At 44.3% G+C, this 27280-nt stretch overlaps 1 protein-coding gene across 2 annotated transcripts in view; it reads right to left on the bottom strand.

The window, feature by feature from the left end:
* The window catches only part of RUBCN (rubicon autophagy regulator), a 49872-nt gene extending 25829 nt beyond the window's left edge, over positions 1-24043 (bottom strand). Inside the window, exons 1-8 of one of the 2 annotated variants that reach the window (XM_044290188.1) lie at positions 23946-24043; positions 13474-13630; positions 11882-11965; positions 9933-10089; positions 9274-9380; positions 7792-7945; positions 3714-4175; positions 1465-1548 (exon numbers count right to left, since the gene is read on the bottom strand). In XM_044290188.1, the coding sequence (XP_044146123.1) occupies positions 1465-1548; positions 3714-4175; positions 7792-7945; positions 9274-9380; positions 9933-10089; positions 11882-11965; positions 13474-13630; positions 23946-23983 (1243 nt within the window). In that variant the 5' untranslated portion in view covers positions 23984-24043. The remainder of the gene's footprint in view (positions 1-1464; positions 1549-3713; positions 4176-7791; positions 7946-9273; positions 9381-9932; positions 10090-11881; positions 11966-13473; positions 13631-23945) is intronic. The other variant, XM_044290189.1, reaches the window with a different exon arrangement.
* Positions 24044-27280: the final 3237 nt, after the last annotated feature.

Here is a 27280-nt window from a genome sequence, read left to right as displayed (position 1 = left end):
TTCTTTGTCATTGGACAAACTTACAAAATCAGTGAGGGGTCAAATAATTATTTCCTCCACTGTATATATACTATGTACTATAGCTTTACCACACTGAGATCTGCTCAGAAAGCTAATCTACATATTACTGCTTTATTCACAGGCAGAATATAGGATTATAATGAAACCAGTAATATATGTGCTTTCTGAGCACAGAAAAACCATTCATCTCTATGTAGAAAGGCTATAGCTTGGTGATAAGTGCCGTCTTATATGTAAAGACCCTAAATTCATATCCCAGGAGTGATGTATCGGTATTCAACATTTTTTCCAGTTATTTTTTTTCTCTCTCATTTAACCTGTAATAAAAGGCTAATAATAGGCCTTACAATATATTTGAAACCTTTTATATCTATTATATTAGAAACCTAAAACCTATTACTGGTTTAGGCCTCTTGCACACGAATGTGCGCGCCCCGTGGCCGTGCTGTGGCCTGAAAATTGTGGGTTGCAATGCACGAACACCAACCGTGGGGCAGCCACGGCGGATCGCAGACCCATTCACTTTAATGGGTCCGCAATCCGCCCGTACTGCAAAAAGATAGAACATGTTCTATCTTTTTGCGGAATGGAGGTACAGGACGAAACCCCATCGAAGCACTCCGTAGTGCTTCCATGCCGCACCATTCCACATCTCTGGACCCATTCAAGTGAATTCGTCCGAAACCGTGATGCGGAATGCACACGGAACGGCGTCCGTGTATTGAGGATCCGCAAATGTGGTCCGTAATACGGCCACGAAGCACACACGTTACTGTGAAAGAGGACTTATTCAGAGGCACAATATACGATTATAAAGAAACCAGCAATATTTATTAACCCTTTAAGCATAAAAAAAAAAAAAAAAAAAAAAAAAACACATTATTCTCAATATGATAAGGATATAGACTTTTATTATGTGGTAAATATGGAAGCAAAAAAATATCTGAAGATAAAAAAAAATTCTCTCCAAACCTGGGATCACTACATACAAAACTGTACACTTATCACTAAGTTATACTCTTTTCATATAGAGAATACACGCTTTTTCTATGCTAAGCTAACTCACATTACTGGTGTATTTCTAATCATATATTCTGCCTGTGAATAAAGCAGTAATATGTAGATTAGCTTTCTGAGCAGATCTCAGTGTGGTAAAGCTATAGTACATAGTATATATGATATGTACATGCTAGGACACAGCTCTGCCCTCAGTATGCTGATATCTAGCCCTGTCAATCAACGGGAGGGGGAGTGTGCAGAGACTTGCTTATTGGCATATGAATAACAACGCAAATCTCTGCAGCCATTTAGCATACAGACAAAAGAAAGTATAGTTTTAATCTGAATTATGAGCCCTACCAGGCAGTATGTCTGGTTTAATAGGGTTGATCATGTGGACAGAGTCTCTTTAAACGCTAGTTTTAAAGAACAAGAAGTTCTTACCATAATCCACATAAAGTGAGTTGGGAGCATGTGATCTTCCGTTAAATGCATTATTGCCTCTTCTGGAAATATCTCCGTGAGATTCTAGAGTGAGAGCGCAGAGTTAGGCACCAGCCTTGTAGAACACATTTCCTACTTACAAAAACTCTCCTCATATAAAAACATGCAAACGACAAAACTGAAAACTATACAAGACGATGAGAAGTCAATTCAGAAATCATGTCATAAACATAAATCCCAAATAAAGTCCAATTAAAATCTGATACAAATAAAATTAAATATTACACGTAGAGATAAATCCAACAGTACAAAACAAACAGGGAACATACATGAAAAAGGGAAGAACTGAATGGAATAACACATGCAACATGTCTAAGGGTAATGAGAGAAGCAAAAGCACTGGTCCAGAATGGTTTGTACATTGCTTTCTGTAATGCAACGATTTTTGGTGCATCCTACAATACAGATCCATCAGCCCCACTATGACTAATGCCTCGAGAGTCTGGCGGTCGATAAAATACCGGTACTTTAACACATGTCAAATTCATATAAGTGGCATTTGATGAACATGTGCTTATAGCATTAATGGTATTATTCTAGATTATTTTATCTAAAGGCAGGGAATCTACTAGAATCATGGAGAGAGAAAAAAAAAAAAAAAAAACGGTCCTGAACCCCCACCATTCCAGCACCACCGATCTGACCTCCCTGACTGCAGCTGTGACATGCCTGTATATCGCACTCGACCACTGCAACCAATCACTGGCCTCAGCAGTCTCATGCCTTATACTACTTCCATTGGCAGCAGCGGTCATATGCAGTATACAGACTCGTCATTGCTGCAGCTAAAAACACAGAGTCGTGGCTTTAACGGCGGGGGGGGAGGCGACAGAGTCACAGCACTGGAATGGAGGGGGTTTAGTACAGAGGGTATATATATATATATATATATATATATATATATATATATATATATATATATATATATATATATTACTTAAATATCGTCCGTTTAAAAAAAAAAAAAAAAACTCTGAGAACCCTCTTTTAACCCTTTAAAATAGATGTTATTCTAGAGAGAGACAGAGAACGAGAGGGAAAGAAGTGGGGCTGTGAATGAAAGAGGGGTATTTGGGTTGAAAGTTTCACTTTGTGGAGTGTGAGGCCCCATTCACACGTCCGCAATTTCGTTCCGCAGAATTGCGGACCCATTCACTTCTATGGGGCAGCACAATGTGCTGCCCGGAAACGGAATTGCGGAACCGCACGTTCACATTTTTCACTGGTGCCAGTGGTTACACTCTAAGTAATTACTGAAGCGCAATTTAGGCACATTTCTGTGTTGAAGTAAAGCACCAGTTCTGGGCAAGTTTTGTCTATATAGCGTTATGTGTGAATAAAATTCCCTCTTTGGCCTCATGCACATGACTGTGTCCGTTTTGCGGTCCACAAACCGCGGCTCTGCAAAACACAGATGCTGTCCGCACACTGCGAATCCGCAAAAAATGGATTAGGTCCATGTGTATAATGGATGAATTCTGTGTGCTTTGCGCATTCGCAAAGGATAGAACATGACCTATACTTGCCTGCAAAGTGCGGACATGCACACGGACCGCATCTATATTTTGCGGATGGCTAAAACAGGACTCAGTCGTATGCAGGAGGCCTTACATGCATTTTAAAAACTCCCTTCTTGCTGGGGGTGAGGACAGAACTCTCCAAGCTTCCAGGAGATAGTGTCACTTCTGATAACCCTGATGAACAAGTTGGGGAGGTTATTAACCTATTGTAGACTACAGAGAGCTACAATTCCTACATGCTACCAATGCTCCAAAACTTTCACTTGAAATTTGCAAAGGTTCATGTTCTATGTTGTTAAGAAATTAAAGTATTCAAGCAGCTCATGTCAGGGTGGGGGCACAATCTCAGAATACAAGTTTTTCTGGCTACTTTCACCATTACCAGTAACATGCTGGTCATGTGTATGTCAGACTACTGCATTTTCTCAGTATAGCCATTGTATCTATACCAGTGCTTCTGCTTTACAAATGATTATAGATGATGCACCTGCTACAGGATCCTCCATTATACTAGTGATACTCCGTTCACCTCCTAGTGTCAGCAGTCAGAGGTAAAGTAAGAACATACATTACACCATATAACAGGTCATTCACATAATAGTACATGTACTCCTAAAGTCCCAACATCTCACTATATAAACAGAATAATGTCATGAGCACTAAACTTACCCTGATTTTTTCCAATGGCTACATGAGTATCAGAGTGTGAGCGCATGTGGCTCTTTCTGATATGGCTGGATCCATTACTTATTTGGCCCTCTGAAAAGCTGGAGCGGCGGGGGACAGAGAGCAGAGTGATACTTGGTAGCGCTGGTGTCGTTGGAACTGGAGTGTCCGTTTTTTGGGAGCTGGAGAAGAGATTAGAACTGCTGCTGCTCTGGGTCGATGCTCTGCGGCTCATGTTTCCTATTGCCAAATATTCTGGGCCATCATCTGCCTCACTAGGCAGGTCTTCTGGGCTGGCAGTCTCTTCACTCTGGCTGGTCATAGTGCTGATACTCATTTCACTCACAGGAGAAAGGGGTTCATGAGGAGACAAGTCTTTGGTGGGCTGCATGGACGTATTCGTAGGCAGTGATACACACTCTTTAGAGATGTTGTTTTGCTGATCTACAGCACTGGAATGAAACCCTGAAAGAAATAAGAAATGAAGACAGATGGAATGGCCGATTTATTAAGAATATCTACAATTATACATAATTGGGCAAGGGCTGTGTAGCACCCAACATTGGAAAGAGTGTAGCTTTGAGCGCTGAACCTAAGAACACAGAAGAGTTCTCAGATACAGAGGATTCTCCGTATTTCCACTAGAACCAGGAAGGAGCAGACAGTGATACCTCTGGCACAGGACGGGAGAGTTAATAAGGACAACCCCCAGACTGGTGATGCTTAGCAAGTTCCTGCTAGAAGAGGACAGAGCAGCATGGAGAGTTAGGGTCCGTTCACATATTTTGTATGCACAGGGAAAGCTCCAGGTGCACAGGTTCAACATGTCCATGGCTGCCATGCACCCAGCCTACAGCAAAAGAGTGTCTTTCTCAGAGATAGTATGTGTATATATTTTGCTAAAAGTTACTAAAAGGGGTCTTCTGGGTGTACAATATTGATGGTCTAGCCTTAGGTTATCAATATCTGATCGGTGGGGTACTGACTCCCAGCACCTTCCGCTGATCAGGTGTTTAAAGAGACGCATAACAAGCACAGCACTGTACATTGTACAGGCCCACCCACTACATTGGGACAGAGCACAAACAGGCCAAATGACCAATGACAAACATGACGTCACTAGCCTGGGAGGAAGCATTAGTGCTCAAACTGCTGATCACGTGGTGGTGAGTGTTGGACTCCCAACGAGAAAAAGCCATTCAATACTGAACCCCTAGAAACCCCTTTAAAAAAAAAAAAAGTTATCTGCGTGTGTCTACTCCATTTCGTCTGGACCTGGTTTGTGGAACTCTAACAAAGTCATGAGTTTCATCTGATGACCGATAATGTGGTAGGTAGACTATCATTTCTAAAGAACATTTAATAATCATCATTACAATGGAAAGTTCTTAGTTTTCCTAACCAAATTAGACATAGCCCCTTCTAAATCCCCATTATGGAACCTTTATAGATGACATATTTTGGGCTATAAATCATTTTTTTGATTGGTCTTTATTAAAAATATTGAGCTGTTCTGTCACAAAGGGTTAACGGTTTGTCTAGCTGTGTGAATCTTACTTTTTTACTTTCACCTTGTGGGTCATCTAATAACTCTAATTTACTAAAAGGTCATAAAGACTTATTTAAGCCCCATTCTTATCAGTAAGAGAAGAACTGAGCTGTAATGTTTATAATGTCAGAGAGCAGAGATAAGGGGCAGTCAGATTAGCTGGCTGATGGAGCAGAGAGAATATTCAGATCCCTCAATTAGAGCATCTCAGCTCTGTACAGAAAAAGAGTCCCATATCTAATATATAAAGCTAAGTGTATGTATGCGTGTATGTCCGCTAAAGGAATCCACCGCCTCCTGTGACTCGGGGAATGTCATAGACTATGTTTTGAGTGGAAATTTCCACCGCTCGCTTTCCAATTATTTGCCCAAAAATATACTTAGTAACCTAACCGCCAAACTACAGGAGCCATTGTCTGTTGTGGCAGTTAGCCTGGATATTCATCAGGTTGCATATAACTACCAATCACAGCTAAGCTTCTATTTCCTACAGGTCATTAATATGAGCTCTTAGGACATTCTTAGTATAAGACAGCTTATGTGTGAGTTAATATGATTTCGATTGCGACACTTAGCCAACATTGTTGTAGAGGCTGATGTAACTCACATGACCTTAAGTGTATAGTAATTCTTTGGGGTTTTATATACTGTCAATTAAAGACAATAATGCCCCATAAGAAAATAAATTGGATCTTTTGTATATATGAAAAATAATTTTTGTCTGTCTGTCCTTTATGCGCAGCCAAACGATTGGACCGATCTGCACCAAATATGGCATATAGGTACATCGGGTGTACGGGAAGGTTCTCAGCTCTCTAGGACGTACCGTTCCCGATATTCCCCAAAAATGCAAATATGGCACCATCACATGACATGCATTAACCAATAGAAGCCAGCAGGTCTTTCATTCATACCCCAACTGCCCCACCCACGGTCACATGACCCTTATCAGCCAATAGAAGCTTGCAGGTCCTCCAGTCTCGACATACACACAGTTTTACACCAGGTTTCCATAACATCCCAGCCATTTTTCTTAACTGCTGTAGGCCACGTTTAAAGAGGCAGGGTGCTGTGGATGACATTGTTAAGGGGGGGGGGGGGGGGGGAGGCTGCTGTGGAGGTCACAGTTAAGGGGGGGGGAGGCTGCTGTGGAGGTCACAGTTAAGGGGGGGGAGGCTGCTGTGGAGGTCACAGTTAAGGGGGGGGAGGCTGATGTGGAGGTCACAGTTAAGGGGGGGGGAGGCTGATGTGGAGGTCACAGTTAAGGGAAGGGGGGGGGGGCTGCTGATGTGGAGGTCACAGTTAAGGGAAGGGGGGGGGGGCTGCTGTGGAGGTCACAGTTAAGGGGACAGTCCGCTATGGAGGTCAGTGTTAAGTGGGAGGGGCGCTGTAGAGGTCACTGTTAAAGAGGACCTTTCATGGGTCCAAACACTATAAACTAAGTATCAGGATATGTAGGGCATAGTGCAATCCGTTCACCCGCTGTAGCCCCAGTTGTATTCTCCCGCCTGGTATGCTAATTTTAGCATCGGAGTAATGAGGAGGAGACTGAGTCTTTCTCCGTGGGCGTCTCCTTCTCCCTGGCTGTAGCGCTGTCCAATCACAGCAGAGAGCGTCACAGCCAGGAGAAAAAACGAAAAAAAAAAAAAAAAAAAAAAACAACTCACCTTCTCCCTGGCTGTGACGCTCTCTGCTGCGATTTTACAGCGCTACAGCCAGGGAGAAGGAGAAGCCCACGGAGAAAGACTCAGTCTCCTCCTCATTACTCTGATGCTAAAATTAGCATACCAGGCGGGAGAATACAACGGGGGCCACAGTGGGCGAACGGAGCGGCGCCCAGAGAAAATAGTAAGTGCAGTTAGATCCCTGCACTATGCCCTACGTATCCTGATACTTAGTTTCTAATGTCTGGACCCATTAAAAGGTCCTCCTTAAGGGGGTGGGTGTAGTCGAGGTCACATTTTAAGGGAACAGGATATTATGAAAATCACTGTTAAGGATGTGGAGATCACTAATAGAGGGTAGGCCGCTGTGGAGGTCACTGTTAAAGCGGCGGGTGCTGTGGAGGTCACTGTTAAGGGGTAGATTGCTGTGGAGGGTCACTGTTAAGGGGGCGCTCCACTGGAGGTCTTTGTTAGGGGCAGGTAGGGTGCTGTGGAGGTCAAATTTTTAGGGGGCAGGGCACTGGGGGGGGGGGGGGCAGTTTTAAGGGATGGGCTGCTGCAGAGGTCACTGTTATGGGGGACACTGTGGATATCTTTTAAAAGACACACACAAACATTAAATGAAATAGTGGAAATATACCCATGCGAAGCTGGCTCATCCTGCTAGTTTGTAATAAAAACCAAATTAAAAAATGATTTTTAGCTCAAAATGAGTACAATGCAATCATAAATAAATTTCCCCCTAATAATGCTGTTTAGGGTCACTTTAACATTCTATAAACCAATATAATGTATATACACAGTACTGTATTCATTAGGAAACAGTCATATTTAGTCAGTGTAAAACCACACCCATACAAGGTCATACCATTGCTGGGCATACTGGATGGAACCTGCAGGCTGTTGTAGGACGTATAGAGAGGCTGGTGTGGATTTTCAGTGTATGGGATGACTGGAGTAACAGGCAGAGCTGTAAGACTCAAACTTGCACCTGAAATGGCGAACTCCCTTTTTCCAGCAAGCTAGGAAAGAAAACAAACATGAATTAAAAATATATACGCCATCTCAATGATAAACAGATGAGCATGCATGGGATTCATAGTATTCAGCATATTGGGCAGACTAGATGGGCCAAATGGTTCTTATCTGCCGGCACTTTCTATGTTACAGACAGAGAGATAATATGAACAGTGCCATATCAGGTGTATAAAATACAGTCCCTAGCCATACAGCAGGCCTTTATAAACATTTCTAAAAGAATGGGTGGTTTTAATGAACTCCATGAATTCAGTCGTGGTCCCGTCATGGGATGTCACCATTGTAACAAGTCAGTTTATGAAATTTCTTCCCTCCTAGATATCAACAATGAGTGGTATTATTGCAAATTGGGAGCATCTAGGAACCACAACAACAGAGCCACAAAATGGTAGGGCATATAAAGTTACAGAGCAGGGTCACTGAGTGCTGAGGTGCATAGTGTATAAAAGTCACCAACACAACCACAAATACTGTGCGCTGGGAGCTTCATGGCATGGGTTTCCATGGCCGAGCAGTTGCATGCAAGTCTTACATCACCAAGCACAATGCCAAGTAGTATCCAAGCACATCGCTACTGGACACCGAAGCAGTGGAAACATTTTCTGTGGAGTTATGAATCACACTTCCCTATCTGCTAGTCGGATGGGCGAGTCAGTTTGGTAAGTGCCGGGAGAACGTTACCTGCCTGACTGCATCATGCCAAGTTGCCAACTGTAAAGTGCGGTGGAGGAGGGATAATGCTGTGGGGTTGTTTATCAGCGGTTGGCCTAGACCTCTTAGTTATAGAGGAAGGAAATCCCATGCTTCAGAATACCAAGAAAAGTTGAATAATTGAATGCTTCCAACTTTGTGAGAACAGTTTGGGTAAGGTCAATGTCTGTTCCAGCATGACTGTGCCTCAGTGCACAAAGCAAAGTCCATAAGGACATGGTTAGATGAGTTTAGTGTGGAAGAACTTTACTGTCCTTCACAGAGCCCTGACCACAACCCCATCGAACACATTTGGGATGAACAAGAACACAGATGGTGATCCAGACCCTCTTGTCCAACATCAGTGTCTGACCTCACAAGTGTTCTCCTGAATGAATGGTCAAAAATTGCCACGGACCCACTCCATAATGTTGTAGAAAGCCTTCCCAGAAGAAAGCTGTTATGGATGCTAAAGGGGGAAGAACTCCATATTACTGCATAAGGATTTAGAATGGGATGTTATATAAGCTCCTGTAGGTGTCCCAATAATTTTGTCTATATAGTCAAGATATAATCAGATCTATAGATAGATAGGTAGATAGACATCAAACAGAATGCTCACCACTGATGGGTCAATTTGTGCCAGTAATCTGGGGTTATTCTGTTCAACAGCTTCTAGACACTGAAACATGGCTGTAACGTGAGTGTCACTCAGCAGGAAGGCAAAATCTTAGGAACAAGCAAAGTAATAGTAAGAAAAACTTTCAGAACAAAGGGCAAATTTTTAGCACTTTAGTCTAACTGAACTTTCACCGAAATCTATAAAACTGTTTGCAGGGGAGTTATAAACCAGTTCTAGGAAGAAAGTATAACTTTTATTTTCCAGTTTGATTCTGACCAATTACAGAAGACATCAGTGTGGTACATAGCCTAGCCTGTTCTACACGCTAATAGCACCCTGCTTAATACATCGCACTATTGAAGAGTTGCTTTAGAACAAAAATGGCCTACAGATAAAATGCCAACTAAACCTGGTGACTGGGGTTTGCTTATTGCCATTCACGCATTTGTTGGCAGAAATGGATACATGAAGGTAGACACAGCGATTTGGCAATAGGATACTCAGGATACTCGTATGCAGCCTCCTGCCAACGAAGGGTGAAGGAGATGAATGCATAGGGGAGGCCTTGCTTGCTGCGAAGTGTTGGATGGGGGGGGGGTACTGCTGTGACTACCAGGGAATTCGTGTACATTCATACCATAAAGCACAATGCTGATTACCTGAGTAGAACCTCTTGGTGTACTGTCTGTTACCAAGGAGAGACTTGAGCTGTGTGGACAGACAGTGGAACTGCAGGCTATGGTGTAACCATAGCTTGCCGCTGTCCTCACCAGTACCGTCACCATTTCTCTGGCTGTTATCGCAGAAACGGAGGAACTGCATAAGCAAAAAGATTTTGTGAGTAACAGAAAAAAAAATAAAAAATCTCTGTCCTGCCATAACCATATAAACTTAAAGGGGATGTCTCGGCAGAGACAATACCTTTCAAAGGCTCCAGGCACCGCTGGCAATCAGCTGATTTTGCAGGGTGGCGCCACAGCCAAACAGGTATTTGCAGAAAAGTACTAATACATTGTGTCCTTTCAGATAATTAGTGGTCCAGAAAACACAGGGATGGCTCAAGACTGCCAGAACTGGATCCGCCTGCACAGAGTGAATCTCCCTGCTAGCTTAAAGGGGCTGACTGAGCAACCTCTATGAAGTCCATATGCCCAAAGGCAGCATATGGACCAGGACTATCTTTATGAGAAAGCCCCTTTAAGTGGGTTCTACTGACTTTCATCTATAGTCGGTATCAGCAACCTTCGGCACTCCAGCTGCTGTGAAACTACAACTCCCACCATGTAAACATGCTTGGCTGTTCTTACTTCCATAGATGTACAGAGCCGGCTGACCAAAGGCGGCGGATGCCAGCTATGTAACACAGCTGACATCCAGCTGCAATGTCAAAGATCGGAGATAATTCCGATCTCAGATCAGAAGCCATGGTTAAAATTGACCACAACATCGGAAGGTTTAGACATATGGGAATACTTCTATCCTCCAATTGGAGCCCCCATGGCGAAACTGCAGGGTGGTTCTGGTCAGTTACTATAGCAGCCTGGGACCTTGTGAAGCAAGACGTAATAGGATGCATGTCAAAAACCCACAAACTGCAATAGTATTCTACTGAAGTCTATGGTACAAGCAATCAGAAGAGAATATATTTCTGTGCCCTAACAGGACCAAAAATTACAGTTGGAAAAAAAAAAGTTTAAGAATATAAATAAAACATACCCCCTTTCCCACTTTTACATATAAAAAAATAAATCAACAATAACAAACATAATTGGTATGGCTATGTCTGAAAAATATTTATCATGCGTGGTGAATTCCATAACAGATAAAAAAAATCATGAAGAAAAAATAAAATAAAAAAAAGGGATCAAAAAGTCATATGTATCAAAATGGTACCCAAAAAAAACTACAGTTCATCCAGCAAGAAATTACCCCTTGAACATAAAACTATATAAATTTGGCATCACCATAATCATACTGACCCACAGAATAAGGTTGTCATGTCATTTTTAGTGTGCAGTAAACACCATTATACAAAAAATTCAATTAAATTAAAAAAAAAAAAAAAAAAAACATGACAGCATAATTTTTTTTTCCAATTTAACCCCACAAATATTTTATATGGTAAATTAAATGGTGCCATTACAAAATACAACTTGTCCCTCAAAAAACAAGTTGGACAGGTTAAAATAAATAAATAATTATGGTTCTTGAAAGGTGGGGATAAAAAGATGACAGTTCTGGTCCCGAAGGGGTTAAACCCCCTTACTATAGTGTCTTTTAGGTGTGAGTAAGTCCAAGGTGCAGCTCCAGGGACAGCCTGACCAATGATGTTTGTGTTACTCGGCAATAAATGTGAAGTCAATTAGCTGACAACATGTAGAAAGCAACTAAATGATGTAACCTAAGAGGGCAGGACAAGGGTGGAGCTGGATAAAGCTACAATTCAGGAGGACATCAATATACTGTATGTTGTTAAAAAAAAATATAATCTGCACATAGTGCTAAATATAATTTTATATCTTTCTAACATAATGGTTCTAATGATGGAACTGAGAACACAACCATATCAGCCCATCTGGCCGCATACTAAACACAGTTCATATCTTACCTGCTCTACCTGAGGAGACGATCCAGGGAAGAGTCGTGGGCTGCTCTTCACAAAGTTCCAGTAGTTCTGCTGGTTGCTGTAAACCTGAAGCCAAAAGGATAGGGTTAATGGAAATCACACATTGCACGTCAACAGTAATACATGTGATAAGGTCTGGTTTGCTTAGCAGTCAACATAAGTCCCCGAGTTATCAGACATATTCCTTTCAGCTATCACGACATCTAAGGAAGCTGAAGGACACCCAGTATATTATCTGCCAATACAATTTCCACAGGGTTTGTTCCATTCAGATTTCCCAGACTCCTGAATATGACCACCTAGTCATACAGAGGGACCAACATGGCAAGGGCACACAGCACTGTCAGAGTAGACAACTAAGGCATTTGCCACCAGGTGCCATCCAAACATCAATGAATAATGAGAAAAGATCCAACGTGTGCCTCAGGCTACCTTCCCCAGCCACAAAGTATGACTTATCTTTAGACCCATGTTTCAGAAGTCTGTGCATTACATCAACATACTCTGGGACAGAGCAGTCAAACTGTGTTGTCAATGCCCACCAAAAATTCTTTCTGCTGGCTGGACTCCAGACGATCAGATATCCTGAGGATACGCCATCAATATAAAAGTGATGACTAATACCGTACCCCGACTGACGTCAACTATGTCGAGCTCACGAGATACGGTATGGTCACTGGTTACCAAAGCGTGACGATACGCCCTCCTAGAGGTCCGGAGGAGCGGGTAAGGTCAGTCTTGGTACAGTTTTCACAGATTCCTCCTGTCCACATGGGCACAGAGAGGCAACAAGCTGAGAGAGCCCTTTCACTGTCCCAGTAAAACAGTGCATTCTTAGCCCGGAAAGACTGCCACCAGTTCCTTATTTGATAGATTTGATTGAACTGGGGAATGCACTAGACGCCTGCAGAGAGGTCTTTCCTGTTCCATTAGCTGGGGTTCCTGGCTGGCTGAATGGAAGTGTGAAAAGTTGTAAACACTAGTGGACTGCTAGAGGTCCTCTGTCATCTGCTGGCTTTGAAGCAGGCCCCCCCTGTGGAGCTCACTACCTCTATCTTTCAGCCGATGGCTGGTGTGGGGACATGGCCGACAGTAAATTTTAATCCATATTCCTCACAGTAAGAGACAACCCCTTTAAGGCAGGACACAAGGTGAAGGGCCCTTTTACACGGGCTAATATTAATGATCAGAAACTATTTTTCACATGAACATTCATTTCTATCATTAGAAGCTCTTACATGCAGCATTAACTGAGGGATGTTAGGAGAATGAATGACCGTTGCTATGATCATTCATCCCCATGCAGATTTATTATTTGTCAGCAGCACATCACCCTTTACACAGAGCGTGGATAGAGCAAACTGGGAAGTTGGCGGCCACTGTAGATGAATGTAGATTAAACTGGACTTAGGCTGATCTGCGCCAGCAGAAGTAACGAGGAGGGCACCTTGTAGATAACAGAATAGTAGCTTTCATCGTTTCTGTCAGTTAATTGCCCAACTAGATAAAGTAGTATGCCCACATTAGCATTAGATCATAATTAGAGTCACTTTCAAAACCATTCAAGTAATTACCTGATCGCATACAAGACCGTGCTGAAGAATGCTGCTCATGTCTCGGCAGAGTCTTTGAAGGCCACCATACTTGGACCATACATTCCGGCTGTTGCCTGATACCAGTCCTTCCACTGTGGTTTTCAGATTATCCAGGAGCCTCCAGTGCTCATCCCTGCTGAACATAGGCACAAAAAGGCTATTTTATTATCAGAAGAACAGAGGAAATGAGTTGTACAGGAAAACAGAAATCTTGCTGACTTACCAGCATGTAAGGGTTTCCAGATAAGCAATTTCTGAACAAAAACCCTTTAACCAGAAATATTCATTCATCTGTAGGTTTTATAATAAAGAAGCCATGTGAGGCCATGAGTGTCTGCTAAAAACAAATACTCAATGAAACATAGCCCTATCATAAAAAAAAAAGTGAACTGCCCACTGCTTTACAAATGTCTTCAAGTAGCTTAGCCAAGTGAAAAATCTATGGAGTAGGTCTGCAGACATTTCTAACTTCTTTTCTTTCTAGCAGATAAACAAATTAATTCTCCAATACATCTGGATTTTCTCAATTCTCACTAAGATTAGTTGTCAGTGGAGAACTTGTCTAGGTTTTTAGGTTTGGAAATCGGGTGTAAAACCCAAACAGTGGGCCACAGTGACTAATGTGAGGGCACCTAGAATATGATGTAATTTGTACCAAAAGGTGATGCGATCTGGCACATCTAGGTTTAGAAAAGTTATACAACCTAGGAAGACCAGAGTTGTGCGGCTTAAATGGAAAAAGGTATGGCTTTAGTGGGAACCGTGACCCAATATGCAACCTTGGTCATAAAACTCTGTCTCAAACTAAGCCACCAAAAAGCTGGTGTAATGTCAGATAAAAGTGTCTTGTCATGTCTACACTTATCAAATCAGCTGGAGCTACTGTGATAAATCTGGTGCAGGTCTAGACAGACTTAGTAAATCAGCCCCAGTGACTCTGACCTTGTCTGTACCTCATATAGATTATAATCCAGAAACACCATGCATGAAGGTATCTCCCAGCAGCCGGCCTAAATGTCTGAATGGGGCAGAGTAGGTGGAGGTGCCATTTATGATTTATGGCATATTGTACAGGTGGGCCATAATACCCCTTTAATACATTTTATGTCTAACTGTAAAATCCCTTTGAGTTGAGAATACAGTGGGACTTTTTCTTTGCATCTTTCATATGTACCACCGCACACCAAGGGATCTTTCATAAAAATAACACGTGTCTAGGGCTTTCTCATGCATGTCCCCTGTTCTCATGATCGCTCCAGTTAACCAGATCATAAGACACACTTCACAAAGCGAACGTGGCCATATGTTGTGCCTGGCAAAGTGCCAAAAGGTGTTTTACCGCATGTAGAATTTTTAGCTCTCGCCAATCTTCGTATTTCTATAACCTTGGTATTCCTTTTTGCCAATGGATGAACTAAATTTCATGTACAAGCTTCATATCGCCCAATACACCTTTTGAGTAGTGATGAGCGAACTTCTGTTTTAAGTTCGGCGTCTAAAGTTCAGCTTCCGGTTAGCGGAGAATGCCGATATGGATTCCGAATTCCGTTGTGGTCCGTGGTAGCGGAATCAATAATCGGCCATTATTGATTCCGCTACCACGGACCACAACGGAATTCATATCGGGATTCTCCGCTAACCGGAAGCCGAACTTTAGACGCCGAACTTAAAACAGAAGTTCGCTCATCACTACTTTTGAGTTCTTTTCTATTCAGGTCTAAGGAAGTTCTTTGGACTAGATGAAAACGTATGCCTCTCTGAATCTGCAATCAAGGTCTAATCCATGGGAATCCGTGAACCCAGCAGAGAGCTAAGCTGGCCATACATAGACTTTTGCTGGCCGAATTCCCTGAGAATTATGGGCTCGGCCAACACTAATGTGTGTGTGAAACTCTCGACTCTGGGGGAAGACAAGGATCGGGCAAAATGAATATTTTCACTAGATCCATGTGTTCTCCTGTAGATAAGACGCCAAGATAAGTGTCTGGCAGCAGCTTTCTCTGCTGTCCCCATAAAATACAAACCGAAAGTGTATGTGTATGGGGAGGTCGGGAGCGATAGCCGTTGGCCAAATGATCATAGCTACTGAATGTGTATGGTCGCCTTTAGTCACTTTCCAGTGTAGTATATTGAGGATTGTAAACTTTAGGGGACTTTCACATGACCATATCCATTTTCGGTCTGCAAATTGCGTATCCGCAAAACATTACTCACAGCCGTACATGTTCTGCATTTTTCAGATCAGCACATCTTGTCCTTTGTTAAAAAATGCCTATTTTTGTCCCCAAAACAGACAAGAATAGGACATGTTCTATTTTTTTGCAGGGCCGCAGAAAAGACATATCAATGCGGACAGCACATGGTGTGTTGTCAGCATCGTTTGTTGCCCTATTGAAGTGAATGGGTGCGGATCAGATGGGGACCGCAAATACGATCATGTGAATGGACCCTCACTGGGGAGCAGTGCCACTGCCTACTGCTGTTAAATCAGCCAGCCTACTGGAAATGAGTGGGGGTCTCAGCAGAAGACCACATATCAGAAAATTATAGAGCATATCCAACTGGAAGTCTACAGTTTTGTATTGATCCTTGCTTTCTGTGCTGTTTTCTTCTGACATCTATATTTTTAAGCCAAATTAAGCAGACATTATAACTGCAATTAGACTACCAGAACAAAAAAAATTGCACCTGCAAACGTTAAAGGGGAGATTTATCATCACACGTTTTCTGGGGGAATAAAAGTTGCAAACACGGTGTTTGTCACTTATTAAATAACACTTTCAAACACTTAACAAAAGTAGCATTTTTACGCTGCCCTCGCCACTTTCCAAAATGGAGGCATGCCGAGGAGGAGGTGGGGCCAACTGTCCCAACACATTTATCTTCATTTGTGCCTGTTTTCTGACGCAAATGGAGACAGAAATCTATGGCAATAAAACTGGGAAATAGGGATTATTCTAAATGAAAGTGGTATTATACCTACGATAAATGAAAAAAATAGAAGATCTTTGCACACATGTTTAATCAAACGTGTTTCGGGCCCATCTACCAGGTGTCAAGGTGGCTTCTGCAGATGGGTCCCTAACACGGAAAGAAAATACGTTCCTGTGCATGAGCCCTAAGGTCTTCAAACCCCTTGTAAAGAAGTACAAACACTATGGCAGAAAAATCTGTAGAGACAAAGATGCACAGGAACGTATTTTCTTTCCGTGTTAGGGGCCCATCTACAGAAGCCACCTTGACGCCTGATAGATGGGCCAGACACACGTTTGATCAAAAATGTGCGCAAAGAGCTTCTATTTTTTTCATTTATAGTAGGTATAATACTACTTTAATTTAGAATAATCCCCATTTCCCAAGTTTATTGTTTGTATGCGAAGTGTTGTGCTGCCATACCTGTTTTTGTTTGCCTTCTGCATGCTAGCTTTATGGATGTGCACCTGTGACTATGAATGTGCTTGTCTAAATTTTCTTGTAGTAATAGATTCAATTCTGGCACACAGACTGCCGGAGGATGCGCCTAATTTATGATAAGACCTGCGTCTTGCCATTGCCATAAATTAAGCTTATCCTCTGGCAGCATAGGAGGATATCAAAGACCAGCGTAATAAAACACCTCAAGAGTTTGTTTCATCTCACCACTTCCACAGTGACATGGGACTAACCGCCTGGTGTACAGAAACAGCAGAGTGGACCAGTGCCCCCCTATTTCCATAGCTCCCACTGTAGTGAATGGGAGCTATACAAGCATCATAGCAGGACAAGCTGTGCTGCTTCTGTAACTGTGGGAGTTTGTTCTTCTACGCTGTTTGCATAGCTCCCATTCACTACAATGGAGGCTGCGGAAACAGCAGCGCAATTGCCCGCTCGGCTGTTTCTCTAAGCCTGGCCACCTAGGGCCGGCACTTACCCCCTCTCACCATATTAATACTGGGTGTGATATCCCCTTGCTGCAATATAGTCTGCTCTTCTGGCCTGGTAATGGTCATACAGATGCTGGATATCCTCCTGTGGTATGTCATTCCAGGCTCTTTCAACTTGGAGCTGTAGTTCAACCAAGGTTGTTGTTGGCTGTTGTGCATGGGAGATCTGCCCAATCCAGTCCCAGATATTGTAGATGGGAGAGAGATCTGGTGATCGAACTGGCCAGGGGATCTGTTGGGATACCCAGAAGAGCACATTGTGTAGCTTGGGCATTGTGTGGACGGACATTATCTTGTTTGAACACCACTTCTCCCGAGTTAAAAAAAAGACAGTAGGACTGATTACATGATGGACATAACTAAGGCTGGTCAATGTTCCCTCCAAAAATACCAGACAGGAACAGCCATGGTAGCTAATGGTGCTCCACAACATGACACCTGGTGTCAGTCCTGTGGTTCTCCACATAAAGCATGATGGCAATAAGCGCTCTCCAGCCCTCTGGAGAACTGTGATGCGGCCATCACTGGTACCAAAGGTAGAACCTGCTTTCATCACTGAACACTAGTGTTTGCTGTTGATGGCCACATCAGAATTCGAAGGAGGGCTGGAGAGAACCCAGAACCCATAATTAAAAAATAAAATAAAATAAAAATAAAAATAAATGCACCAATTTGGTTGTGTGATCATTGACCAAGAACCACTAGTAGCTTATACCTGGTCGTACTAAGTTTTTCAGGTGTTCTTTTTTCGTTTTCCGCAAGTGTAAATATAGCATTACATCCGCTTTCAACACAAGTCATACATTTCACCTTGGAAAATCTATCAGCCATGTCACATTAAAATGGCTTGAGAAGCTAAAAACTCACTGAAGCTAGGTGCTATGTAATGCATGAACAGCTCGGCAACAAACGCGAAAGAAATCTTTCACCCTTTCAGGCATTTCCCATCATATTAGGGGAACATTCAGTATCATGAAGAACATTTATTATCTTTGTACAGATTTTTCTGACATAATGTTTGTACTTCTTTACAAGGGGTTTGAAGGACCTAGGCCTCATCCACAGGAACGTATTTTCTTTCCGTGTCCGTTCCGTTTTTTTTTTGCAGACCGTATGCGGAACCGTTCATTTTAATGGGTGGGGGGGGGGGGGAAATGGAAGGTACTCCGTGTGCATTTAGTGTCTGTATTTCCGTTCCGCAAAAAAATAGAACATGTCCTATTATTGTCCGCATTACGGAAAAGGATAGGACTGTTCTATTAGGGGCCAGCTGTTCCTTTCCGCAAACTATAGAATGCACACATACGTCATCTGTATTTTTGGCGGACCGCAAAGTACACACTGTTGTCTGCATAAGCCCTTAAAGGGGTTTTCTGGGAGTAAAGTATTGGTAACTTATCCTGAGGATAGGTCATCAATATCTGATCAGAGGTGTCTGAATTCTGATCAGCTGCTTGAAGAGGCAGTGACGTCACATTCATCAGTCACCTATGGCCTATTTGCAGCTTAGTGGACCTGGGCTGCAATACTAAGCATCAAATCTAAGGGCATTCTGAACTGAAGCCCTTCAGATTCTATGCTTTACTAATCAGAGCATGCCTGTCTGCAGTGATGGATGTGAGGAAGCCCCAGTACGCTGGCCACTTCAAACAGATGATTGGCAGGGGTGCCAGAAGTCGTACCCCCACTGATCTGATACTGATAACCTATGCTGCAGCCTTCACCTCGTCCTGTGACATCACGTCCTTCAGTCACATGGGCTGCGTACAGATAAGTGCCATTCAAGTGACTAGGACTGAGCTCCAATCCCGAGCACAACCCCTATACTGTCTACAATACTGTGCTTGGTATACATCAAACAGTTGCTTGGCATGGAGTCGGGAGTCGGGCTGCAGCTAACGATTATTTTAGCAATCAAGTATTCTACCGATTAATCGAGTAATCTAATAAGAAAAAAAAAAATAATAGAGTGTTTTCCTTTATAAAAACTCATCAGACCCCCTGCCATCAGTCCCCAACACGCTTTGCCCCCCCCACCGTGTGCTTCATTTCCTCCCAGTGCCATCAGCTCTCCCCCATCCCCAGTGCCATCTGCTCTCCCCTAAGGCCGAGCCACACTTTAATTAAACCACGGACGCATGGTCCGTGAAAGCCCAGCCTGCCCTCCACCTGACAAGAATAGGACATGTTCTATCATTTGCGGCTTAGCCGCATGTATGTGGACAGTAGACTGATGACATCTGTGTGCCATCGGCATTTTTTGGTGGCTCCACAGAAATGAATGCGACTGTGTGTGGATCATAAACGGATCAAAAAATACGGTTGTGTGAACGCACCCTTAGTTTCTATTCTCACCACCACAGATCTCTTCTCCATGTCACCCTGCTTAAAGGCTTCTGCCTGCTTCTGAGATTTTTTTATACTGATGACCTATCCTCTGGATACTTCATGAGTAACTGGCCGGTGGGCATCTGACACCTGGGACCGCCACGATCAACTGCTAGAGAAGGCACCGGCGCCCCCTGTGAGTACAGCTGTCTTCTCGCAGCTTTTCCTGGGCTAGTGACTATTGGTTAAAGGGATTCATCTGTCATGTGGCCTAGGAGCAGCTCAGGAATGCAATACCTATAAGTGTCCATTTCACACGTCCGTAAGCGTTTTGAGGATCCGCAAATTGCAGATCCGCAAAACACGGACACCTGCAATTTGCGGACCGCACATCACAGAGGCTATAATAGAAAATGCCTTTTCTGGTCCGCAATTGCGGACAAGAATAGGACATGTTCTATTTTTTGGCGGAAACTGAAAATGCGGACAGCACATTCCGGCCCCATTGAAAATGAATGGGTCCGCACCCATTCTGCAAAATTGCGGAACGGGTGCGGACGTGCTGTGTGCTGCGCTTAATCAGCTATGAGAAGGCTGTGGCACTCACAGGAGCAGCGATGTCTTCTCAAAACAGCTGTTCATCAGGGGCCCCGGGTGTCAGACCCCCCACCAATCTGATACTGCTATATAAATCCACTGGGGCAGAGTGCTAAGGGCAGGGCTCATTACAGCTCGTCTTATCTGGGACATCATTTTTACAACCTGGCCTATTACACACCGCTCAAGGAGAAACTGTGAGCCGGCCATGACGCCTGCTATCTACATGGTGTATCACAGCCCACAGATCTATACATAGCGCTCCTACGGCTCTGCTTTACTGCTCCCAGGATTCCCTCTGGTTTCATCTTCCCTCTCGATCTGTCCTGCGTGTCCAGATGAACCAGAAAGCGGAGACAAGATTGGATCCATAAAGCATCACAATTTCGGAATTTTGCACACCATTCTGAACCCTTTTTTGTTTCTTTAAAAAATATTACCCGCCAGACATGTCACTTGACTATGTAAGAACAGTATTGTTCAAGGGGATTTCCAAGTCATCGATATCAGAAAGCATTTATCTGTCCCCAATGGGGTTCCCAATCTAAGGTCCCTGTCAGTACGTCTTTGGAGTGTGGGAGGAAACCGGAGTACCCGGAGGGAACCCACCCAAACACGGGGAGAACATACAAACTCCATGCAGATGTTGTCCATGGTCAGATTCCATAATGTCCTGAGGATCGGTCATCTATACCTACAGGCCGGAATCCCTTTAACCAGTTCATCACACACGGAATCGTGGACATCTTACGCTTATAAGTTCAATATAGGCCACGCAAGACTATTTTTAGTGGGACCACGCGGTGTGCTTCAGGCAGAGAAAACACTAAGCCAGTCTTTGAGGGCTCATACACACAATGTATCCGATACGCATTTTTTGCAGGACGTATGTGGACCCATTCACTTCAACGGGGCCGCAAAAGATGTGGACAACACACCGTGAGCTGTCCAAATTCGCATGTCCGGTCTGCTGCATCCACAAAAATATGGAACATGTCCTAATTTTGTCCGCATTATGGACAAGGATAGGACTGTTCTTTTAGGGGTCGGACGTTCCGTTCAGAAAAAAAAAAAAAAAGAACACACACAGCCAGTATCCGTGTTTTTGGCAACAATCGTTGGCCTCATGCACATGAATGTATATTCTTTCCATGTCTGTTACTTTTTTTTTCAGACCGTATACGGAGCCATTAATTTCAATGGGTCCGGAAAAAAACTGAAGTTACTCTGTGTGCATTCCGTTTGCATATGTCCGTATTTCCGTTCCGCAAAAAAATAGAACATGTCCTATTATTGTCTACATTACAGACAAGGATAGGACTGTTCGATTAGGAGCCAGCTGTTCCGTTCCGCAAAATACGGAATGCACACAGACGTCATCTGTATTTTTTTGCGGATCCATTTTTGGCGGACCGCAAAATACATACGGTCCTCTGCATAAGGCCTTAGTGGAATAACATGGACAACACAGCTTCCCATATCAAAACAGGACTCAAAGCTAGATTTACAAATGCGATAGGGGTAGGGGAAGCGGCTGCTTTGGGGCCCAAACGCAGAGGGGGCCCACCCAGGAGAAAGACTAAAAGATGTTATTGTCAGGACCTCCTCAACAGTATTATACAATGACATTATATACAAAAACACAGTAGAAAACGGACAGACAGCGGCTTTTGTGCCTCATCTGAGAGAGCGATCTTGACTAGCCACAGGAGTGGGGGCTGCATGGGAGGAGGGGGTTGCGGCCCTATTAAAAAATTTGCTCTGGGGTCCAGTCATTTCTAGTCATCTCCATCACCATATACAGTAGAACAGAATAATCGCTCAGATGGGAGAGGAGGAAAACGGGCCGGGTGTGGTGAAACTAAATGATGAAGATCCTTCCAGCAAAGAGTCATTATATAACACTCCACTAGCTGCGATGACTGATCTACACGTAAAACTGCCAAACCCATGAAGTGTTCAACCGCACAACAGTGACCTACTTAGATTGAGGCAAGCAAGACACAAGGAATATCAGCCACCAAGGGTTTCGTTCAGAGAACTCACCATCCATGTCACGGCTGCACTAGTTTCCTAGTCACCTATGTGATCAGGAACCTGCAGCACCCAGCAAGCAGGTGACAACGTCTGGTACAGTGGTGGAGTCATAGCTGGCTGACCTCATGTCCTCATGTGTCTCCTTGTGGCTAAGGCTGCTCCTCAGGGCTCCACTCACCTGACAAAGGTCAAAAGAGTGTCTATGTGTCCACCGCTGGGCTGATACACCTCAATGGGCTGGTGTAGTGGACCACATAATGCCGTAGAACAGTATGCCCTATCTACAGGATCAGCCCAGGTCCAACCACCGGGGCCCTCAGAGGATCACGAGGACGTTGGTCTGCGCTGCCCCATTTGAATAGAGTAGTGGTCACACATACGTGCCCCAGCATTTAGACCCACCCATCGATCAGACACATCCCCCTAAGGGCTCTTTCACACAAACGTGTGCTGCCCGTTGCTGTATTGCGGACCGCATTTGCTGATCCGCAATACACGGGCATCGTTCCGTGGCCATTCCGCATCACAGATGCGGACCCTTTCATTTCAATGGGTTCACAAATCCGGAGATGCGGAACGAAAGAACTGAACACTACGGAGTGCTTTCTGGGGCTCCGATCCGTGCTTCTGCACCGCAAAAAGATAGAGCAAGTTCTATCTTTTTGCGGAACGGAAGGATCGCTGACCCATTCAAGTGAATGGGTCTGCGATCCCCTTGCGCCTGCCCACGGACGGTGCCCGTGCATTGCGGACCGCAATTTGCGATCCACAGCACAGGCTTCACATGTTCGTGTGAACGAGCCCTAACCTGCAGACACAGGATAAGGGCTCATTCACACAACCAGAGGGTGTCCGTGCTCATGCTGCGGACCCCAAATTGAGGTCCGTAATGCACGGGCACTGGTCGTGTGAATCCCATTTACTTGAAAGGGTCCTTGATCCACAAAATGCGGCAAAATACAGGACATGTCCTATCTTTTGCAGTGTGGAAGCACGGACCAAAAAGCCCATGGCATCGCTTCCGATCCGCGTCTCCGCACCATATCTTGCGGATGGCGGACCCATTCAGGTCTGCAGTCCCCAATACTGGCAGTTGTGTGAATGAGCCCTAAGATATTGTAATGGGACAGCCCCTTTAAAGTGTTAAAGGGATCCCCTGAGATTAGAAGACAGCAATACCAGACATGGGCTATGGACACATAACGCGGGGTCAGCTCTGATGACGGACCCCACTCACTGATAATGAGGTCCATGGGGGTCCAACCAGGTCTATGTCATTTTGAGGGAGAAAATAGCAATTTACTCAGCGCTATTTTTCCATTAGAAACTATGGAATTCAGGCAAAAGTGAACATAAGCCATAGATGAGCCCGATCCAGCAGAGCCCTGTGGTCACAGCAGATGTGTGATTATACATCTATACACATTCCCGGGCACTGCCCTCCTCTGCAGGGACGCCCACCTGTCCGTGCCCTCCTAGCAGTCACATTCCTGAGCTCCGTGCCACTTCTGCACTCCAGCTTGGTCACCGCACTGTGCCCCATGTACCCAGCACTGTGTGACTTACCTGACGGGCACTTCCCGGCGCAGGCCGCTAACCTCCATGTCCGTACCCGGTGCAGAGACTTTCCATCTCACGTCAAAACACAGATCAGCCCAGCCCAGGGCCCGCCCACATCGCTCGTGCTTCGTACTTCCGGCAAGCTGCAAGACTACAAGGACCGTGAGCCTCCAGCTGGTGATGGTAACAGGCAATGCGCATGTCTGCCAGCAGGGGGCTCTGTGGAGCTCGCAGACTTGGGTGTGCGCGGTAAAGCGGGCAGATAATAGTCAATCATTGTAGAGCAGTGCTGTATTTACTACCGAGCACACTGAACGAGGCAGAGGCACAAGCTGGTACCATGGTGTCTTCTGGAAGTTACTGCTGCATTTTTATGAGTCAGTTTCCCTAGGAACCAAATCCTTGAGGTGACTCACAGAAAGTACATTAATAGACGGCCATAGACACAAAGGGGGTTATTTACAATGCCTCCTTTACCAGAAATTGGGTGCGTAATAAAAGTCGCAAACCACGGGCCTGCAACTTTTTAAACACAGTTTTGATTAAATTTAGTTTCCGTTGGCTTTTTACACCGTCCTCTCCACTTTCCGAAAAGGGGCATGAGGAGCGTCCCCAGCACATTTATCATGCGTCCATTCATATCACGTTTTAGGCGTCCGTTCGCATCACGTTTTATGCGTCCGTTTGAGATGTACATTAGAAAAAAAAGGATACAATAACACAGCACACACATTCTTGTATCCTGCAGAATTCGGTAAGAAAATGGCAACTTTTTTTTTTTTACAATGAAACTCTATGGTGAACGGATGCCACTGTATGGCATCAGTTTAACGTATACGTTTTTTGAATACGTTAAACTGATTGGAAAAATGTGATGTGAACCCAGCCTTTCTGCGATGGGGGTCTTATCTGAGGTGTGATGAAAGATATATATATATTTTTAATAATTTTCCTCCTCTAAAACCTAAGTGCGTCTTATAAAGCAAAGTGCTGTCCGCATCTTTTGCGGCCCCATTGAAGTGAAAGGGGCCAAAACAGCGGCTCGGATGCGGGCCCAAACAACGGCCGTGTGAATGAAGCCTTATTCTAAGCGCTCTTTCACACGAGTGGATGCCGTGCGTGGAATCCGCTGCGTGAAAGAGTGCCAAGCCCTGCTCCGGACAGCAGAGACACGGAGCAGTAACATGACCTTTATACTACAAGATCATGGTGACAACTTTATCTCGCTGTGATTTTGTAGTAAAAAGGTCACAGAGGCAAAGAGCATTATCAATCATGTTAATGCTCCGTGTCTCTGCTGTCCGGAGCAGGGCTTGGTACTCTTTCACGCAGCGGATTCCACGCACGGCATCCTCTCGTGTGAAAGAGCCCTAAGAGTTAAATCATGGGCTATATGGCGGTTAGCATTCTGGGCCTGGTCTTGTCTTCAAGCTTAGATTCTTAACTTTAAAACAAGACCTCATAACCAGTAACTAGGTGCTATACAGCCTGAGATATATGAGGTTGAAGCTGCCTCTCCCCCTCAACCAGCCAGCAGGGTGGGGGAAGCGCTGATATGCTGCAGGTACAGAAGAAAATGGATAGATGCTCCTGTCCTGATATAAATGTACATGACACCAGGGGAAGGGTTAGCAGAGCCGGACTGGTACTGAAACTCACCCCTGGCAAAACAGATAGGCCCACTTACTGTGTGGTGAATATCAAATATATTTGTGCACGCCACTCTGCGTTCACATTGTCATTAATGTTTCCATTGTTTAGCTCCAGTATAGGAAATAATAGAAGCAGTGTTTCCTTAAAGGAAACCTGTCACCAGGATTTTGCGCACAGAGCTGGGGACATGGGCTGCTAGATGGCCGCTAGCACATCTGCAGTACCCAGGTCCCATAGCTCTCTGCGCTTTTATTGTGTTGAAAAACCGTTTTGATTGATATGCAAATGACCTGATATGAGTCCTGTAGCCGGAGATGAGTCCAGCGGAAAGGAGCCCAGCGTCCTCCGAATTTCCTCCTTGCTGGCTGACGTCACAGAGCTGGAGCGCCGAAATCTCGCGATGCGCGAGCTAGCGCATGCGCAGTGTCGGCATCATGTTCATTCCCTGTACTGGCATCAGCACAGGGAACGAACTGCGCATGCGCTAGCTCGCGCATCACGAGATTTCGGCGCTCCAGCTCTGTGACGTCAGCCAGCAAGGGGGAGATTCGGAGGACGCGGGGCGGTGCTGGGCTCCTTTCCGCTTGACTCATCTCCGGCTACAGGACTCATATCAGGTCATTTGCATATCAATCAAAAGGTTTTTTTAACACAATAAAAGCGCAGAGAGCTATGGGACCTGGGTACTGCAGATGTGCTAGTGGCCATCTAGCAGCCCATGTCCCCAGCTCTGTGCGCAAAATCATGGCGACAGGTTTCCTTTAAAATGACATGGACTATAACAGTATCTGGTTTCCATTAGAACACCCTGCATTTTACTGAATAAAAACAATTTTTTCCCGTATTTTTGACCGAATCTGCAACAGCGCCCCCTGACGAATCCTCTGGTGACATACTTCGTCCCTGATTTTTACATATGGGGTCTTTTTTTCCCAGTAGGAGTGAGAAGCTTTGACTTGCTCATGTAATCATCCCCTCTGCACCGAGTTATGTAGTCTTATAGACACTGTGACCCAGACACTTACCCAGTCCAGATCACGGCGCCAAATTAGTTACATCGAACTCCCAAACATCAGTAGCTTCCACACTGTATAATCAGCATAAGGCCTAGTTCACACGAGGTATGGCTTTTATTGTTTTTTGCGGTCCGTTTTTCACGGATCCGTTGTTCCATTTTTGAGTTCCGTTGTGTTTCCGTTCTTTTTTTCCGTTCCGTTTTTCAGTATGGCATATACAGTATACAGTAATTACATAGAAAATAAATTGGGCTGGGCATAACATTTTCAATAGATGGTTCCGCAAAAACGGATGCATTTCCGTATGAGTTCCGGATGCATTTCCGTATGTGTTCCGTTTTTTTTTTGCGGACCCATTGATTTGAATGGAGCCACGGAACGTGATTTGCGGGCAATAATAGGACATGTTCTATCTTTCAATGGAACGGAAATACGGAAACGGAATGCATACGGAGTACATTCCGTTTTTAATGCGGAACCATTGAAATGAATGGTTCCGTATACAGACCGTATACGGAACACAAAAAAAGGCCTAGTTCACACGATCGTTTATTTTTTTTTTGCAAGTGTACGGGCCGTGGTTCCGCATTAAAAACGGAATGTGTTCTGTAAGCATTCCAGTTCCGTATTTCCGTTCCATTGAAAGATAGAACATTATTGTTCTATTATTGT

Source organism: Bufo gargarizans, chromosome 4 (assembly GCF_014858855.1).
Source record: "Bufo gargarizans isolate SCDJY-AF-19 chromosome 4, ASM1485885v1, whole genome shotgun sequence".
Taxonomy (NCBI): Eukaryota; Metazoa; Chordata; class Amphibia; order Anura; family Bufonidae; genus Bufo; species Bufo gargarizans.
This window is presented reverse-complemented; position numbering and strand designations above follow the sequence as displayed.